The 14,420-nt window shown below is 39.9% G+C and overlaps 1 protein-coding gene across 1 annotated transcript in view; it reads right to left on the bottom strand.

Annotated features, from left to right (window-relative positions):
* ccdc88b (coiled-coil domain containing 88B) overlaps positions 1-14,099 on the bottom strand; it is a 40,696-nt gene extending 26,597 nt beyond the window's left edge. The window contains exons 1-8 of the mRNA XM_061079788.1: positions 13,956-14,099; positions 12,664-12,806; positions 11,122-11,230; positions 4,237-4,306; positions 3,987-4,045; positions 3,045-3,128; positions 2,125-2,265; positions 533-678 (exon numbers count right to left, since the gene is read on the bottom strand). Of these exons, the coding sequence (XP_060935771.1) occupies positions 533-678; positions 2,125-2,265; positions 3,045-3,128; positions 3,987-4,045; positions 4,237-4,306; positions 11,122-11,230; positions 12,664-12,806; positions 13,956-14,015 (812 nt within the window). The 5' untranslated portion in view covers positions 14,016-14,099. The remainder of the gene's footprint in view (positions 1-532; positions 679-2,124; positions 2,266-3,044; positions 3,129-3,986; positions 4,046-4,236; positions 4,307-11,121; positions 11,231-12,663; positions 12,807-13,955) is intronic.
* Positions 14,100-14,420: the final 321 nt, after the last annotated feature.

Genomic DNA, 14,420 nt, shown 5'->3' on the forward strand with positions numbered 1-14,420 from the left:
TGTATATCCAGAATTATAATAGGCCAACAGTGATAGTACATTATTTCACTCTGTGAATTGGATTAGAGCAGTGAGCCCCTGATTGGTTCCCTAATGAGTAACAACTCACAGTTTTGTGTATTGTTAAGTGTGACTAAATCATTTGCACATGTTTTATGTTGACCTTTATCATAACTTCTCTAGAGGCTCTCTTGAGTTTCCATCTCACGCACACACACTCACACTGGCACACACACAAACACACACACACACACTCACATTCTTGTTCTTCTTCTTAGTGAGGACACTTGTCGGCATAATGCATTTGCCTGCCCCTTCCCCGAACCTTAACCATCACAATTAAATTCCTAACCCTAACCTAAACCCAATTCTAAAGCCTGACTCGGAAACCAATTCTTAGCCCAAGCCTTTGAAAAAGTCAGGATGGACCAAAATGTCCTCACTTTCCAAAAATGTCCTCACTTCGTTAGGTCTATGGTCAAAATGGTACCCATAAATATGTAAGTACATGTACAAGCCCACACACACTCACAGTTGTTGTTTAAGGCGGCGGAGTTTGGCCTTGCTATCTGCCAGCTGGAGTGCCAGACCTTGGGGTGGCTCGTCGCTTTGAACGCCCAGGGGCACCGTGGTTGAGTCAGCCTGGGCCTCCCGCTCCCGACAAAGCTCTGCTATCCTCTGGGAGTGCAAGGGAGCCAGAGATGGGTCGATAGACGAGGCGAGGAACAGAGAGGTCGAAGGAAAAGATTTGAGAATGAGTCACAGAGAAAATAAGAGCGACTCACAGGAACGATGAATAGGTTGTTAAAAGGTTTAAACTCATAATGTTAAACGCAGGTGAGGCTGCCTGTTCAAAACGAATGGAAAATATACATCTAATCGAGATTTTATATGACATAGAAGAAGAAAACAAATTCAGTTTTCATGTGGTTACACAACAAACAACCAGGTGAGCTTATTTGAGTCAATTTGTTACCTTTTCTCATATAAACTAAAGGTTTGTAAAATCTCAGTCAAACTGCACGACGTTGTCAAAATAAAACAATTTCATATATTGAGTAATAATTGTGGTCTGCGTTTCAGAGCACAAATGATGGTAAATGGATTTGTATTTATATAGCGCTTTTCTAGTCTGATGAAGACCACTCAAAGCGCTTTACAGTACAGTTTCACATTCACCCATTCACACACACATTCATACAGTGCATCTACTTGCAGCAGTTTGTTATTCTATGGGGGGCTATTGAGGGTTCAGCATCTTGCCCAAGGACACTTCGGCATGCAGATGGTTCAGACTGGGGATCGAACCGCCGACCTTGAGGTTGGAGGACGACCACTCCACCCCTCAGCCACAGCCGCCCCCATGATCTTGTTCTTAGTACATAATATATCTCAAAGTCTTTTGTTGCAATATCATTATTGAGAGAGTGAAGGAGAGCACTTCAGTCCACTGCATTTTAATTAATTTTCATCTTAATATTCCACAGTATACTTAAATATCTCCCACCGCCCACTCATCTGGAGTGCAACTACAACAACAACGTCAGAATTACTGCGATCTGAGTGGGATAAGGTATAAAATGTTGATCAAATATATGGCACGATGAAAAGGGCTGTACTAACTTATGCATGCTTTCATTTTCAGTTAATCCAATTTTATTACTTTTTAAAAACGAAAAATAGCTCATTATCATGCCGGTGTGGGTGAAATCCTCGTAAAGGTCTCAGAGGGAAAACATCAAGAACATTTTTTAGGATTTGGCCTTTTGTTTTTAGTGGATGTTTTTTTTGCAGAGGTAGAGAGGAAATACTGGGAGATATTGTTTTTCATCTTTCATCACAAAGCTTTTTTATGACTATGTCAGATATCATCACAGCATGTTGGACATTACGGGATTTACACGTATTTAGATTAAAAGCGGCACAACTTGTTACCTTTTGACAGAGCCCATACAGTTAAATTCCCCACTTTTCCAGTCTTTATGCTAAGCTAACCTAAGCTAACTGGCTTCATGGCTGCAGCCACACATTTACCATGCAGACATAAGAGTGGTATCAATCTATCTGTGGACAAGGGAGGAAATTAGTATATCTTCCAAAATCTCAAAATGTGGACATGCATACCTCCAGGTGACTGTCTCTCTGTGCCATCAGGCCTTGAATCTGTTTGGCCATGGAGCTGAACACCGGCTGTAAGTCTGCACCTTCCACCTCCACCAGCTCCTCCCACTGCAGCGGCAGCACCATGCGAGGATCCTGAGTCACCTGCAGCGAGGACAGGGTCTCAGGTTTGCGATAAGAAAACTTGACACAAAATGGCTGATCTGGAGACAAATTAGCCAGGAGGTATGAAGGTTATGTGAATACTAAGCAGAAATGCATCTGTTTGTAGTGGGAATTTTTTTCCCCTCATATTTCTATGTGTGAAATGTGTCCAAATATGCCTGACTAATGCATGCAAAACTAATAATTATGTAAACAGGTTTGAAATGTCCTCGGGTGGAAGGCATATGAACTGCAAGCAGGGGTTGCATCCACCCTTGCAGGAAGGACTCCTCTCACCTCAGTGATTTATGAGGCTGGCACAGAAAACGATGGTGGAAACATGCTGTTATTGTAATTCAGACACGCTGGTATGCAACATGCTGTTTTTGTAACACTGGCAATTATCCACAGGGTGTATTTTTAAAAGAGCACAATTTGGCATTCATGCCTTATTGGAGAGGACAGTGGAGAACGACAGAAAATAAATGAGGAAGAGGATGAAGAGAAAGAGGTGGAGGTAAAGAGTTGTGCAGGATCCATCCTGCAGTCACAAGTGGCAGCCAGAGGTAAAGAGGGAGCCAGCACAGTGACAGGCAGCTCACACTTACTGGGAGCAGAAGAGGTAACAGTTCCACACTGTCAGCCTTCGGGCCAGACTGTGATGTAATTTTTTACTAAATCATATTTATGAATAAAAATCATTTTAGAAGTGTCTCCCCCTGGACAGTATTTCCTCATACTGATGATCAGCAAGTTTTTTATATCTGAAGTGAACGTACCTGCTGAATACAGCTGGCAATGGCCGCCTGGGTCTCAATGTCCAGAGACTGAATCTGCTGAATGAACGTCTCCTTCTTCTCACACTGCAGACACAGAGGTTGTGTGTGTGTGTGTGTATGTGTGCGTGTGTGCGTGTGTGCGTGTGTGTGTGTGTGTGGTTGTGGGTGGGTGGGTGTTAGATCAAAATATATACATTTCAACATTTCTGTGTTTTCAAGCAAAGCTGTCAATCATTTAGGAGCTTTTCTCTGATTTATAAACTGAATATCTTTGGGTTTGGGCTAGTGGTCCATTTTGAAGCTGAATCTCATGATGACGGGCATTTGTTGTTACAATTGTTGATAAAGCAATCATTGATTGCAGCTGTACAATAATCAATTAATCAAATATTTGCTCATAAAACAAATTATTATGTTATTAATCTATCATTTTCAGTGGGAATATTCAATATGTAAAGATCTCTTGTTCAGCCTTCCTTCCTCTATCGGTATAAATCTGCTGTTTCCTGTTCTGTTTTTGTTTCCATCATTTCAGCTTTCCCACAATTCCAAATCTGAAGAATTTCTATTTTCCTACAAACAGTGTTGCCATGGGATTAATCTGAAAGATGCTAAAACAGGGGCCGTATCCTGCCATGAAACATTGAATAAGATCAAACCTGGGCCTAAGTAAAAAGTGTGGCCGTCATTTGAGTAATTATTATTCACTCTTTGGGGAACAACAACTTCTATGTCCGATTTCATGTTGATCCATCCAGTAATTGCCTTACTCAGGGGTAGAGGATTGGGAGCCAGAATCGACAGCTGACCACTAGGCTACTGCTAAAATGTCAAATACTGAACAAAAATACAAAGCACTGGTTGCCAATGGTTCAGTAGAATAATGCTGGTGTCATTATCAACTTTTAAAAGAGCGTGGTGGTCATGTGAGTCTGTGATCACCTGCACAGAACAACCCAATAAGAGGAGGAGCAGTCGCCTGAGTTCCTCCACCGCCGCCTCTGAGGACACAGAAATAACTGTCATCATCATTATCATCGCCATCATCTCCAGCCCCCACCACCATCCTTCCTATGATTATCCCCTTAATGTGTTTCACAGATAGCAGAGATATGGACTCGTATATAAAGTATAATTACTTTCTCACTGCTGACAGACATGTTGCTGATAGGATTTTGTTGCTATCTTGTACCTGTAAGGGGGTCCTGCCCCAGCATGGCGACATTCGGGAGGGGCATCAGTATCAACTGTTGCAGGTCTTCCTGCAAGAAAAGAATAAATGTGACGAGTTAAGCAAAAAAAAAGGAAAACTGTTAGTGATCAGCAGGTCTGCCCGCAGTGTGACTGAATAAGCAATAAAACTTTCCAGCAGCCGGCTGCGGTTTGTGGTGTAAACAACAGCTGATATCCGATAAGAGTATGTTGTTTCTGTTCTTCAGGGTCAGGGAGGCTTTGTACTGATCAGGTTTATTATATATTTCAGTGTGGCTTAATCTCAGGATTATCTCGAGGTAATAGAAACATAGAAACTGATCTGATGAATGAATATTAACTAAATCAATGCAGCGTTTCCATTGTTGCACTTGCTCTTTAAAGGTCTGTGTAATGTGGGAGATGCAAACACGGCATATTAACAAGGTGCAGTCACAAAGATCACAAGAGACGTAAAACTTAACCTGAACCGTTTACTAACAACAAATCCCAGACAACTCCTGCAAACAAGCTACTCACAAGAGCCCGATAATGCTCATGATAATGTCTGGTACATTAACATGAGCATTATTATTGGCTGATTTTAGCTTCGGACAGGTCTATAAATATTGGTATATAATCAATATATTATCATTTCTGTAATTAGGATCCTGATCAGCTTCATCAGAACAGAAGATATACACCCACTTACACCCTAATAACAGATCACATAAATTTAAACTCACCAATTCAAACACCCACTCACAATTCATTAAAATTGCACAGGCTAAATCATCTAAAGCAGAGATTATACCCAAAGTGAATATAAATACAATGACAGATGGCTTTAAAGAACATCTATAAATAAAACCAAAGAGACAATTATTGCAGCAGTTCAATACGAGTGCAATTGGCATAATGCCTTGAGGTTTATAATAAGCAAAGATTATATCATTTGATACATAGAATTATGAGATGAGGAGGAAGATTGTGTCAGAAGATGCAGTTTTTGGAGAAATTTATCCTTTCCTGTTTCTTGAATTAAATATCAGGCAGAGATTACGGCTCTGGACAGGTTCATATCATTCAATGATTGCAATTCTGCCAACATAACTGTATCTTTACTAACTTGTCTGATATTGTTGTAAAGGTTATCTCATCACACATCAAAAGGCATAGATTTCCAGCCTCTTGGTGACAGAAATTATTGTATTGTATTTATTTGTAATGTGTACTAAAAGATAACGTTTGACAAAAGCTATTTTTGTTTAAAAAAAACTAATAAAAAAATTACATTAAAATGTGTCAAATTTAAGGCAACACTGTCTCGATATAAACATGAATGTTGCTTAAAATAAGAAATGGATATCTCTATGTTGACATTGTGTTTGGTTGTTTGTAGTTTTAAATAAAATTAAAATTCAAGTTTCCTTATTTAAGACTATATCTGAATTGCTCCCTAAAAACAGGAAATATAATTTTGAGTAAATTTGATGTTAAAAAAAAGTAACCAAGTTTGTGTGGCAACAGAATTCTTTAAGCATTAACTAGATTGCTTGAAATTAGTCATATTTTGTCAAATCTTATTTGAAGAATAAAAAATGTATAAAATGACAGTCGAACAGCCTGACTTATGTAAAGACATTTTGTCAAGTGCAATTCACTTGTTGCTCTGGCAACCATATTTTGAGTAAAATCATGCTTATATCAAGACAGTTACATTTGAGGGGGAATTTTTTGCAGTGTACCAGAACTTCAAAAAAAAGAAGACACATGCCCCCTCAGTTAAATAGTGATGCTTTGAGTAAATCTTTGAGTCTTTCCTCCGGGCCGGGAAAGAAAAGCTTTTAAATGGGGATGTTTCTTGTCCGGTGCTAGACAGAATTTATAACGTGTTTTACTCTGACAATGTGCTCAGCTTGTTTCACCAAGGTGGAATTTCTGCTTTCAGATCTTGGACAGATCTCTTTGCAAATTCTTAATGGTGCCTCAGACATCCCCCGTACTGAAACTTTTTTTTTTTTCTGGCAACAAAATCATTTGTGGGGGCCTGCAGTGCTCTGCTCCCGTTACATTGGTATCTTGTGTAGCACCAATGGTCACGAGCCTGTTACTTTACTCCTTTATCTAACTTGTCTTGAAAGTTTCTGTGGACACGCAACACGCTGACGTTGGCTCTCTCTTCTCCCAGCTGCAATCAAAGCCTGTGCCCATTTTTCCCATGAAGCATCTCTCTAGTCACAACAGCACAGAGGCAAGTCACAATTACAGCTCTCTCTCTCTCTCTCTCTCTCTCTCTCTCTCTCTCTCTCTCTCTCTCTCTCTCTCTGCTTGTTAACTGTAGTTTATGCATACAGTGAGAAAAGCAATGTACCAAGAGACAGTCGCTCCCTTCAGCAGCTCCATCGTGTGCAAGTGTGACATCAGAGGCATGTGCAGCCGCCCTGAAGTTTCTGCCCCTTCAGGGCATGAGGAGCATCAGCCACTGCGCCGCTGCATCGGTCATTGTCGTTTGGTCCATGAAGCCAAACACAGACTTCAGCTGGAGGTTAACCAGGCTGGAAATTATATACAAGTGGCTTCTTGTTGTTGGAATGCTAATGAAGAGTTCCCTCTTCAGCATCACACAGCCAAAAAACACACTGGGTTGCATTAAGTTGAATCCTTCGTCCATGGCATTTTCTACAATATAATTTTCTACAATATTATGCCCTGCTTAGAAAAGAGATTTGCGAAAAGGGTAACACGTGTTGCAGGTTATTTTCCATCCGCATCAAGATAAAAACAAGGTAATAAGGTTTCCTTGATGTAATCTCTCGGTAAATCTATCACTGAAAATAATCTACAGTTGTAAACTAAACAATTTCATCAACTTGCTCGCTGCAGTGATGAAGAGAGTTAAAATCAATCTCGACATTTATTTCATCCATAACTCCTGTTTTGATTTCCAATTCTTCTGTGGGCCCTCTTGTAACAATGCCAATTATACAGCAGGAATATGTGTGACAGAGTCTACAACATTATAATATTTAATGTTATAATAAGAAACAATTTCAATGATTATCGCAATAAAACTTTAATAAATAGCAATATAACAACATATGTATATGGCGTAGTATTGCTTGTGCATTGAGAAGCACAATGAGGAGATGTAATACATTATTTATTAACTGATCGACCTCAGCCTTGTTATTTATTAAAAAAAAAATCATTTTCTGCTCATAAAGAGTTAATAATAAATTTACTCAGGAGCAAAAATCTTTAGGATAAAGTTGTAAAACCTCAAGAAATAATAATATTACATTTATCGTAATAATTAATCGATATCGACTGATGTAAAACAATATATCTTGATATCTCTTTTGGCCATATAATCCAGTCCAGCTATAATTACGCAAAATCTGTGTAAATAGTCCCTGACATGTTCAGGCCTCAACAGTCAATCTGTGACATTGTGATCATACAAACTTCCAACAATGGCATGTCTTTGTCTGTGTTTGTTTGTCTGTTAGTTATCAGGATTACACAAAAACTACCGGACCACATTTCTCAGAGAATCCTTCATGGATCTTGATTAAAAAATCCAATTGTAGTAAGTGTCATTTAAAGTAGACTGTTAGGCCTTGGGTAAGGTATGTGTTCTACACATAGTGGGCTCCACTTATGTACACGACTGACCAGAGGATGTTGTTATTTGGCTCATTCTGTCAGAATAAACAGAGATTGCGTCCAAAGAGTTTCCTCATATCACATTGCTCACAAGCTAGACTCGCTCCTCCTTTCTTTAGGAGGTAAGCAAACCAAATTTCATCTGTTGTTTTTTCTTTGTTAACTCAGAGATATATTGCATTGGACTGACACAAATAGCTCAGTCACTGTATTAGAGAAGCTGAGGTCACAGCAGAGAAAATGAAGCCTTGCCAGGCTGCACGGAACACACACACACACGCCGTATACTCAGCTTAAAAACAAACAGAAAGGGCCAAGTAAAAACAGGATCTGTGGGGAAATAACCGTCCACAGGAACAATGGAACCTATTTTGGGTACAGGTGAAATTTTGCTGCAACACCATCCTGCTTCTCACTTATTGCCAGTGTTTTTTTCCACTTCAAGCTTTCAATTGACGTCAGTGCTTCGTGTACATGGAAGTGAAACCTTGTAGACTTGTGTTGTGCGATGAGCTAAGCAGCTCACGTTCACTCCCCTTCGACCGGTGCTCGAGGAGGCGTTCTTTGCTGAGTACAGAGGCCTCTCCTCCTCCAGGGGAAAAGAATTGTGTCATTTCCTCAAATGCCACAGGCCCCTACAACGCACATTTTTACAAAAAGCGTGCTACTGAGAGCTGTTTGATAGAATATTTTATTCTCTTTCCTTCCTCAACACGCCCCCTAACCATAAAAGATTCAGCTGGCCACTCTCCCTCACTACATTTGCCTGTTAATAAGCAGGGACACGTCTACTAAGGATGGGAATATTCTGTGTTTCATCTTGTCTTTCGTGGGAGGGCTCTGTCACCCACTCCACTCACTTCAAACTTTCTACAATTTTCTGAGGCGGAATATTTGACCTCCGAGACTGATCGCTGAGCTTCATCTTGTCCTGTGTTTTTACTGCCTCACAGCTGCACAACTGCTTCTCCAGCCTCCCTCCCATCACCCGCTCTCCCCTGCCATTTGGTGTGGCCCTGAGTTATGTTTGAGAGGGCTTTTTCAGCAACAGCACCTGTCTATTTATAATAAACTGGGAGTCTTTCAGTACATCCACCAAAAAAGCCATTACACCGGTGTTCTTGGAGAATTTCAGGGAGAAACGCATCATAAAGTGAATAGGTCTTTTCAAAATGTTTCTGTAAAACAGATCAGATGGAGCTCATTCCAGAGTCAGACCATTTCCAAATGGTCGTGTAGTCCGTATCTCTGTGGTTTGCCTCGGAATTACTCCTCCGAGAAGTGATCAACGGAGGTCAGAGGAGTTTGAAATGGTGTCAAAATATCCAGTATAAGCTTTGTTGAGGTTTTACTTACACTGAGATATATCTACAATAAAAATCACTTCAAGGAATAGCAACTTCCGAAAATACTTGGTTTCTTCCTTGCCAAGAGTAAAAGAGGCGATTGATTGATGATCACTCTCGTGTCTGTAGAGTATATACAAGCTAGAGGTGGAAGCCGATTAACTAACTTTTTTTCTGAAAATGTTATATGTAAAACTGACATGTTGTGGCTTGTGCTCAGGCACAGTAACAACTGAAATGTTGCTTATGGTTATTATTATGATTTAACAAACTAGAAGAAACATGTCATGATTCCGCTGCTGTGTTGAAGAGACTGTTATGGCCTTTGTCTGATTTATTTTTGCGAAACACAGTTTTTGAAACGGTCGTATTTTGTTTTTCAGTTTGGACTTTATTTATAAGGGACTTTATTAAAAGAAACGTTTTGTGGGTTACAGACTGAAAAACTGAAAATACACATATTTCTTTGTGTTTGGAGTTTGTTAAATATCTCACTTTGGCTTCATTTCTTCCTGTTTTACTCTGAAGCTTCTTTCCTTCTTTGTCTGGTTTCTCGGCTTCATTATTGTCTGCACCTGCTCTAATATGTCACAGCTGAGTTCAGTTATCCTGCATCCCTTTGTGTATATAAGTCTCTGTGCTTCTCGTTCTCTGTCAGTTCATCCATTAACATCTCAGTTTTGTTGGCTTTATCTCATCACCTGTTTTTTTCCTGTTGTTTCAGTTTTCGCCTCCTGTTCGTCAGCTTTCTTTAATTTTGCTCTCTGAAATATTTTCCACACGTGACAGTACTGACCGATTGTGCATATTTGGTCACAACCGATGACAACTCCTTAAAATACATTGTCCTGTATATGTGTATGTGTATATATATGTATATGCCTGGGTTTGGATGCTCTGACTGTATATCAGGCGATACAGTGGAAAGTCTTTGAAAACACCATAAGCAGACACCAATTTACAAGAAAATGCAGCTAAAACCACAACATCCAAAAATCCAAGCACATCAGAAATATCTGCCAAAGTCCTCTGACAGAAAAATAATCCAGTAAGTGAAAATGTATAGGTTGATAATAAGTAACACCTAAATATTTTTTCTATTTTTCAAAAGGTTAATTTAAATGAACAAAGCATCCACTGAGGTGGACGTCATGCATTGCGCGTTGTAATTCAAGAACAAATCATGTTGTCTCAGTAAATGAGTTCATATTCGTGGTTCAACAATATTTGTTGGCTCTACCACAGTAAAAACAAAGAGTACATACCACTGATCTTGCATTCACCCAACAAACCGAGCACATCTGGACAATTCATTCCTAGAGGCCAAGTGGAATAACCACAAAAAAATGACCAAATTGGAATATAACATGTCTTTAAACTTTGCAGGTTAGTAGTAGACAAGCATAAAAATACCTTATACAAGTTGTTTTTTATATAGTTTTTTTTAAATGCACTGGTATTGGATCGGTGCTGCGATATGCAAAGTCATGGCAGATTCTCATCAGGAAGGGAAACATGGAATCAGCACATCTCGAGTCAATGGTACTTGAGTTGATTCAAAGGTCGAATGTGGACCTACTTTGGCGAAATTACAATCATAAAATATTGTTTTTGAAGTGCACAACAGATGCAGTTGGTAGAAGAAAGAGAATCTGTCATTACTTCCATTGCCAACTCTAACAAATTGCATCTCAGAGTCAAAATACCCTGCAATGCTTAAAAACTGAAACTTGAATATTCAATTGATGTCCCCCATATGATGTTCTCCAGCCTGCTCTGATGATTCTCAGCACATCTCTCCTGTTTTCCCTCCTGATGATCTGATCTAACTCCTTGACCTCACCCTTGCCCCTCCCGTGACCCTCCCCTACCTGGTAGAAGGCTCTGAGGTGTCGATTTAAAATAGAAAAGTTCTGCACTCTCAGCATGTGGTCATCTCTCCCACTGTTGTAAAGCCGCTCCATTTTGGGGTTTGGGTCTCTGGGATGAACAAAGAAAAGACAAGGCGGTGTATTTACTGCAGCTTGATCAAACAGCCCCGCGCCACGTCTCTCCAGATGAGAAATTCTTATGTAACTGTGCATTTAAGCAGAGAGTGGATACAATTTTAATGAGTCTGAAATGGAGGCAGTGAAAATCTTCATGCAATTATTTGTTGAAATGGCGTGGCTGAGGTCAGGTAAAATGAATCAGATGTTCGGCAAATACTGAAAGGATCTGGCCTCGGCAGCTCAGAGAGAAAAGCTTTTATTTTGCTGAAATTTGAACTCGGAGATAAGGAATTCAGCAGAGTCTTCTAACAGCGTGGCACTTATGCAGACCCTCCTTTCATGATTCACTGGAAATTTGTGGCAAATGCGAGTGGGTTGCACATTTATGCCATCGTTTTGCACTGGCTGCCGAACAATATGAGTATAAAAATGGCTATGTGAACAAGGTTAAATCAAATTTGTGCACAAATGAATGAGGCTGAGTGCTTACTGCCATGCTTACAGCTCTGTCAAGCTGGACTGTGCATTAGCATGCTGACATTCAACGCTAACAATCTAATGCCAATGAGGTTTAATGTTTATTATGTTCACCATCTAAGATTACAACAAGCCATCTCCCCAAAAGTGAGGCCAAATCATCATGATAGCCCCCTGGTGGCTGGCTACAAAGTATTTTTGTAATACCCGTGTGGTTTTAATTATTTAATGCTATGAAAACAGTGCACTCTTAAATGTCTGGGTCCAAATGGCATCCAAAATGCAAAATGGCGATGCCTGGATATATTTGCCTCATTTTTTTTGGACAGTGGGAGTTAGTTCAGACTCGTCATATTATACTTATATACAGTCCATTGTTTGGTGTTCAGTTCATGCTCACTTCTGCAATAAACATAACAGTAATGTCAATAGTTTTCGGACATGAAATGAAGAACTAGACAAATAAATACACAGAGGTGTTACCAATTCATCTTGAGTAGGAAGTGAATTTGCAATCATTAAAGCCACATGTTTAGAAACTAGTTACTCTTGTTGGTCTCACTTTATTATTTCGTGCTTTTAATATGTTTTATGCCACTCAAGATATTGCCTTGAAATTAAATTAAGAACAAGTTGTTTTCCAGTTTTTAACATATTTATAAAAGCCATTTCCAATTTTTAGCTGAAGTTTATTGTAGCTTTTATTCATTTTTTACGATTTCTCATTGTGAATTTCCACACAAATGGTTCAAAATGAGCGCTTAAGGCTTATTTCTCATTCGAAATTTAAATGCTCTTCTCAAATAACTGTCTCACTGGAAAATGTCCCAATCATCATGAAATCTGCTCATAATTTCCATTGACTAGAGATCGTTTTTACTGCAGCCAGTGTCGTGCGGCGAGACAATTGAAATTGTATGGCAAGACAATTTTAATCAATCTTACATGACCCTCATGACCTCATTGAGGAAAATCCCATTGGTCAGCCTGAGGTAGCGATCTCGGGTACTCTGGGAAATTGAGTTCACTTCCAGGCTGTAGAGTGAGATGCCATCCTCCCTCTCAACCATCTTCTCAAACATCTGAACCTGTGAGAGACAGGGGGGGGGGGTGTTATGTTGAATTTGTGGAGACAGGCATGATAGTGGAGCAGGAGGTGGACAAGGAAGACACAGACATGAGGAAAAAATAGGTGCAGAGGGAGAGAAAGAGATGGAGAGCCATAAACATTTTCACACAGGAAGCCAGTTGAGTCGGTGCACCTGTCTATACAGGTGGGATCCGTGCTCTCCCGCTGGGAAACACTTCACAGTGACAGGCAGCCAAGCAGGACTTCAGCCAAGGTCTGTCTCTCTTTGCTAAAAAAGAGCTGTGCCAATGCAAACTGTAATATAATGAGGTTTATTCCCACCTGCACCTTCTAAAAACTGCACTGTGGGTAAACACAAGCTCGGGTTGTTTCAGCTGATGAGCTGAGGCAGAGTGAGCTCATGACCCTGTGCGACAGGGAAGCAGAGGATGTCCTTCAACATACAGTGTGTGAAGCAGAGGGGGGAACACTCAGTCAGTGAATAAGCTGAAGTGCCCTTGAGCAAATGCTGCCCGCTGCAGGCCATCCCGTTGAAATCTGACCTCTGACCGCCACTTTGGAAAAGGCCCACCATAAAAAAAGAGTATCCTTACAAGATTAAGCAGGCTATCACACTACATAAATACTGTTCATAGAGCAGAAGGGGAACAAATCCCCCTGAGACGATTGGTTCCCCATGTGGAAAACCCAGCTGAAGATTCACTATACATACGACAAACACTCAGCTGATTTCAGAGGAACTATAAATTCTCTTGAACACACAGTGGATATCTTGTATGTTGAAAAGGAATGTGCACAAGGACACGGAAGTATCAGAGCTAGGAGCAGAAGAAACCATGTTATTAAGAGGCAAAGTAAGCAGTTAAAAGCAGAAGTGCAGTTTGTTTTGCTGTGCACAAAAGCAAAAACACTGTAACTAGGCGGTTTCTGCTGTTTATTTAACTCATGGTTCTAAATCTATATGGACGAATAGGAGTCTGCTGTAAAACACACATTTCATGAGTATTAACAACTCAAAATAATTTAGGATTTACTCCAGAACTAGCCACTGTAAAAGTGCTTCACTGTTTTTTATCCTCCTCTCCCTTAGCCACTAGAAATGATGACCTTTCTTCTGGCTGACAGTGATAAATGATAAATGACGTACCCATTGCGCCAACGCACTTTCCATGAAATCCTCTATTATCTCCGTAATGTCCGCGTCCATTGTTGTGTTAGAAGAGCAGTGAAACACTACAGAATATATCTAATTCAAAAACATTACAGACGCAGTGTGAGTAATGGAGAGAGAGAAGCCATCTTGCCTCAAATGAAGTACTTTGACATTACAACAGGCCCTTCCCCTCCTCCACCTCTCTGTCTCTTCCTCTCTCTGTTTCATTGCAAAACCAAAATCACACCGGAACTGTCACAACTCACATGGTTGTGACTCAAAGGCTTAACTACACAGAGCCAACCTCAACTGAATCTATTGTCTGACTGACAATATTCTATAACAAAAACTATATTTATGTTAGGTAAATACATAGGCTGCATGTGCTTTAAATACAACATTGTTAACCATATAATATACAGGACTGTCTCAGAAAATTAGAATATTGTGATAAAGTTC

Source organism: Limanda limanda, chromosome 10 (genome assembly GCF_963576545.1).
Source record: "Limanda limanda chromosome 10, fLimLim1.1, whole genome shotgun sequence".
Lineage (NCBI taxonomy): Eukaryota > Metazoa > Chordata > Actinopteri > Pleuronectiformes > Pleuronectidae > Limanda > Limanda limanda.